This window comes from Poecilia reticulata, linkage group LG23 (assembly GCF_000633615.1).
Source record: "Poecilia reticulata strain Guanapo linkage group LG23, Guppy_female_1.0+MT, whole genome shotgun sequence".
Classification (NCBI taxonomy): Eukaryota; Metazoa; Chordata; class Actinopteri; order Cyprinodontiformes; family Poeciliidae; genus Poecilia; species Poecilia reticulata.
Genome location: NC_024353.1, coordinates 1546808 through 1552807, shown reverse-complemented (window position 1 = coordinate 1552807; position 6000 = coordinate 1546808). Strand labels below are relative to the sequence as shown.

The window sequence follows — 6000 nt, the reverse complement described above, 5'->3', positions numbered from 1 at the left end:
AATCCACTTCTGCCTCTGAGCCAGACAGGCTTTTATTCCTCTGTTATCAAATGCAGATTTCTGTTCTCTATTTGCACCAAGATACTGGGAGTGTAGCAGCGCCTGAAGGCGAACACAATCAGTGCAATGGGGCTCCCTCGCTGCTGATGTGTTGCTATGAAGCATCCCAACAGGGGCCTGCATTACAAAAGCCTCCACAGACGTACGCAGCCCTACAGATTCAGCTTCAGTGCAGCAGAGTTGCTAGAATGAAAACTTTGATATGACAAAGAGTAACTTTTGTCACTTCTCAGTCATCGCTGATTGTTGTGAGAGTGGAAAAACAGCAACGAGTGAAAGCTGTCGTCGCTGTAGTACTCTGTCACACCACCAGGGTGAGGTGTTTCATGTACGTCACACATCAACATGATGTACGTGAGTTTAATCTGACCTGAGGTGGTTTGAGACAGGAGCTGCAGAGCCAGACCAGAATACAGTAACTTTAAAACCAGATGTTTCCATAGACGGATTTCTTTTTTATTCATTAAGAATTTAATCAAACTAAAACCTTCCTCTTTTAGACAGGATTATCAAATCCGGACGGAAGAGACAACAAAGCAGCACACTGAACACGAGAACATATATTTATTTATACAAATATAGTATGTATAACAATTGCATATCGACAGTTTTTTTTGTTGTTGTCATCTTTACGATACAGGACTATCATCCTTCAAAGTGTAAATCAATTATGAAAAAGTACCTGTGTTTTAAAGATACAAAAATGATATTTCCCTTCTTTTTCGTATTTTTGGAGAGTGATTCAGGGACAAATATGTTTGAGTCCAACATAGAATATCACCATAACTATCGCATTGTTTTTGGGGAATGTTCTGAATTATATGTGTTATTCAAAATTGTGTCTAATCTGCAATATTTTATAGTTGTGGTCAGAAGCTTGCTTACAGTCACCATGTGCTTTAATGTCATCATTCTTTGGCTGTTTTCTTTTTCTTTTTCAGGGTTGACTGATCATAAAAGATGCAAATTTAAACACATAAATTGAGTTCAAAAGAGTTGATGTTTTGAGAGGGTCACTCTAAAAGTGTGATGTTAGCCTCCTATATTCATTTCTAAGCCTATTTTGATATGATCTTTGTCCAATTGAAGCACATTGTTCATAAACTCAAAGATCCTGGAACACCAGTGTCACTACACACAGAGAAACAAGTTTAAAAATTAAGTGTCTCAACCACAGAATATGCTATTGTTTTATAATTCTGGCTTAATGAGTCATTAAAAGCTCAAATTTAACCAGATCCTCGCCAGTGGTGAGTGCATGTCAACTTCTGACCATAACACATACACAAAAAAAAAACATTCTTATGGCCTTTTAACTTTTTTTTACATGACCTAGATTCTTTAATCATTCAAAATATGTTCAGAAAGTGATGTTTTTAAAAGTCTGGGATTCATTTTGGAATAAAATGTAGGACAGAAAATCCAGAGCCAAACTCACATGGTCAGGGAATCAAAGAAAGGAATGTCAACAACAGAAAAAGACAAAATATAAAACTTTAAAACCAGAAAAAACAAAAGTCTGACAAAAAAATGGGAGCAGTTGGCAGCAAAGGAGGGAACAGAAGTAAAGACGGGCCTAATGGGAAGATTATCACTGCCATTTTGTAGATCTGATACGTTACTGTTAAAAAAAACAACAATCACTTTCAAGAGGCAGTAAACTAAATCCTTCCACTCATGATTGTTAAAAAGGAAAAAAACACAGATTTATGCTCTATTCCACAAGACATTTTAAAATAATAATCTGTATGTTTAAGAAAGAATATATATGAAATGATAAAACTTTAAATCTCTAATCTAATATACAATATTCTGAAAAATAAACATAATTCTAGCATACTCTATGCAATTGGATGATATTCTGTTAGTCTGTCGGGAACAGAAGTTTGATATATCTCTCTTTTATATATTTTCTAGATAAATTTCAGGGGAGATTATTGATTTGGAGTTTTTTTTTCTTATAAATATTGCACATTAATTTTACATTTCTCTTCAAACGGTGCAGTGGATTTGAATTCGGAAGCTGCCGCACAGTAAATGCAACTCTGTTTGCTTTACTGCGATTTCAATCACTCATTAACTCTGCGCGTGCATTTAGTCACGAACTGAACCAAACAATGTGTTTTATTGCTAAAACTACAAGATATAAAATCTGTTCTTGCTACAGTATAGAAGGTAAAAAACAGTTTATCGAAAAACGGAACGAGAAATCATTCATGTGGGACACAAGCACCAGAATTGAGGATTTGATCGAAACACCACGGTACAAATGATATCTATGGCAAAAATGGCTGAAGCTCTACTGCATATTATTAGATGGAGGGGTTAAAAATGAGCAACTGGGAAAAACAAGCAAGAAATGCAAAAAAAGAAGGGGAGATTTAAAAATCCACAATTGGGGAACAGAAAACTATAAAAGGGAGTACAAAGTTAAACTGGACAACTTTCAGCATGTTTGTCAAAGCACCAGTTTCACACCAAATTCTCTCTTTGCTCAGTAGTCGGTGGTTCACTGGAAGGGAGAAAGAGGAAGTCAAGAGAGTGTTTTTGCTGATTTCCTCCACTGCAAAGAGATTCCTTTGGGATCCTAAGCGCATGTCGGCGATCTGTGAGATCCACCCTGCAGGGCTTTTACTTCTTCTTCTTCTGGAACAACCTGTGGATCACGAAGCAGACGGAAAAAGACGAGCTGAGAGCCACGACTTCACATTCACCCAAAGTCCTCTCTAACCTTTCCCCCCCAAAAGCATGCAAAACTACGCTGCACTCCGGTGGCATCAGCTCGGCCGCTGGAGCAAAATTCTGTGGTCGATAAAACAAGATCTCTGTTCAGATAACTGCAACTCCTCAGCAAAGACATGTTGCAAGATTCCAGATACCATCCAACACAGGCAATGTGCCAAGTTTAAGCCACCTGATGTTCAGGGATTACAGAAAGGCCACAGAGAACCTGGATGCTTGCCTGTCACCAACTTGTCAAACAAACACTTAAAAAATTGGAGATGGCTTTGCATAACTGGGAACTGCATGACACAATCTCTCTACTGGGTTTTTTCCAGTGGCATCAGTGGTTCAGGTCCACAGGGAACCTGTTGTGTTTCCTTTGAGAAACTGACATTTAAAGCTCCATCCAACAAGAATCTGGTGGATACAAAATGGGCATAAATGATGTCATCCAGATTTGTGAAAACATGCACACAAAAAACTGTTTTGTGAGAAGAGTCCAATCAAAACAAGATTTTACCATTCAAAGTAAAGCACCAAGTTTATAAAGTAGAACAACTTTTTTTCTTTAAGTTTTAGTGACAACTGGAGCCAAATGATCAATAAATCATATCAAAATGGAATGCAAACTTGCTAACACCCTCTAGCTGATGTGTCAAATCAGAGATATATTTAGAAAAAATACCAGAGCTCTGTCTGATTCAAGTTTTAGCTCCTGTGATGTTAAGATTTTCCTGAAAAATTTCAGGTTAGGACTAATATTTTTTGTTACAGAGGAAACTTTTAAAAGACTAATCTAGGTTGCATGTAAAGCAAATTAATTTTCACACTTGGAGAACAATAACACTGACATTATTTTAATGTATTTAGGCAAATTCAATCAATTCTGTGATCAGTATTGGGTTATAACAAAAGTTCAAGTAGTTTTTTGGCCCTACTTTGTCGCCCCAGTTCAGACTGTTGGTACTCTAAGACCTTTGGCATAAACCCACGCATGCTGCCGGATCCCCCCCGCCCTCACCCTTAAAGTAATGAAGCGCCTCACCTACGACATGTGATTCTGCTGAGCAGACAGATTCTGCTGCTGCTGCTGCTGCATCAGGAGCTGCTGCTGCTGACGCCGCCGGGCCGTGCGGAGCTTCTCGAAGCGCGCCTCCATCTCCTCCAGCACTTTGGGCGTGTAGCGCACCACCAGCTTCACGCTGTCTTTGGCCGCTTTCAGCAGCTCCACCGCTTTCTCGTGATGCTCTCCTTCTACGCTCTGCAGGGAGAAACGGGGGATCGGAACAGGTGTCTGTTTCAATATGGTTTTAAAAACACCTCCTTTCACGTTAACGGCTTCAGATTGAGGAAATGAGCAGGCGGACTCGGTCTGTTTTAATAAATGCTCTAGTGAGTAAGGAAGCTTCTACTGCCCACTCAGGACATGCACAGCGTTTTGACCTTCATACAGCTGCTCTCCTAATTGCTCAGACTTGAGATCAAATGCTGATGAAAATGCACCAGTAAAAGGACAGAATTTGTTCTGACAGGGAAAGAAAAACCCCAACCATAAATCGGCACAGATTTATGCTTATCTAAAATTTATTTGTCCTTATATGCAGCGAAAAACTGAAAAGATGACCAGACCTACCACGCCGTTGACGGACAGCAGCTGGTCCCCTCGTTTTAGACCGCCGTGTCTCTCTGCCACGCCTCCAGGAATGATGCGGGAGATGTAGATAGGTGAGTTCTGCTCCTTGCCACCCATCACGTTAAAGCCCAACCCTTCCTCTGTTTTGGGAAGCTCCACCACCCGAGGGTGAGAGTGACCTTCGCTGGCTGCAAAGGCTGCAACTGTGGCCTTAAGGAAAGAGGGGGGAAAAAAAGTCAAATGGTAGCCGCTAAACAGAGGTTGGTTGCAACGTAGGGCTGCATACAAATATCCTTTATGTGCATAAAATATTATGTTAAGAAGTTCTTGTAAAACATGCATGAAGCCATAAAACATAAACTCATGTTAAACGTGGCTACTGGAGAGATCATTTTGAGTTTTTATTAGATTTAAGCAATGATGATCAATTAATAGGAATATAAGTCAAGTATATAAGTTTTTTTTATTTTTTTTCTAACCGAAATGCTTCCAAGAACTAGAACGTTACAGTAATGTTCCAGTCAGGCACGTGCAGAGGGGGGGGCTGGGGGTGCTTGAGCACCTGCCCTTTTTGCTCCTTGCCCCTAAGTGCCCTTTTGGTCTTTATTATTATTATTATTATTATTATTATTATTATTTCCTAAGCCCTCTTCTGCCACATAAAAACATGTGCTAAAACTCTTTGCTTTTTTGTTTCTTTTTTGTATAACATAATAAGCCGGTCACCTTCCAGATTACAAAACAGTTTTTGGTGAATTAAAAAAAACGTTTTTGGTGAATAAAGTGGAGTAACTTGCTACTTGACGGAAAACGTTGAAGTATCGTTTCTGCTTCAGCTCAGAGTTGCGGTTTAACTAGAGAGGTAATGAAATACAACAGACACTGACAGGCCTCTGCGTCTGCGTTTCTCTGAAGAACTACTGAGCGGGAGGAGACAGCCAGGTGAGGAGAAACTGTTCTTATCTATCGATTCAGTATTTTATCATACAGACATTAGGCTGTTGTTGTTGTGCTATTAGCTAGCTGCTAGCTAGCGACTTTGCTAGCTAAGCTAGATAACTAAAAAGCTTCTCCCCTGTATCTTTAATGATATCAGTCATTCTTTAGTATCGCTTATGCAATAAGGGCACATCGCCTGTCCAAAACCGATCATCTCCATTATGGATATATGTCCGATCTTCTAATTTCCTTTGCTACATAATGTACATTGCATTTATTCTGGCGTTGGGTAAATGTATCTTGAAGGAGAATAACACTTAATTAAAAATAACTCACCCTGAATTACCATGATAGATATAAAGTGTGTAATTAATGAAGGGGAAAAAACTCCAGTTTAGGGTCTGGTTCGCAGAGTATGAAGTTAAAATTTTTCCCCCAATTATTCGATGGGGGGGGGGGGAAAATCTAACCTCAGTTAAGTAAAATAAAATTGTAATAAAAACTTTTGGAATTGTAATGATTTTAAAAAAAACACACAAAAAAACAAGTCGTTTTGTTTAAAAAACTTTTTTTTATATAACAAATTTTTGTCTTGTGAACTTAAAAAGTTATTTGCCAAACAAACATTTATTTGCACACATCAG

The 6000-nt window shown here is 38.8% G+C and overlaps 1 protein-coding gene across 2 annotated transcripts in view; it reads right to left on the bottom strand.

Annotated features, from left to right (window-relative positions):
- Positions 1-605: 605 nt before the first annotated feature.
- The window catches only part of lin7a (lin-7 homolog A (C. elegans)), a 36034-nt gene continuing 30639 nt past the window's right edge, over positions 606-6000 (bottom strand). Inside the window, exons 4-6 of one of the 2 annotated variants that reach the window (XM_008400411.2) lie at positions 4418-4627; positions 3834-4045; positions 606-2716 (exon numbers count right to left, since the gene is read on the bottom strand). In XM_008400411.2, the coding sequence (XP_008398633.1) occupies positions 2692-2716; positions 3834-4045; positions 4418-4627 (447 nt within the window). In that variant the 3' untranslated portion in view covers positions 606-2691. Of the gene's footprint in view, positions 2717-3829; positions 4046-4417; positions 4628-6000 lie in introns of both variants that reach the window. The other variant, XM_008400412.2, reaches the window with a different exon arrangement.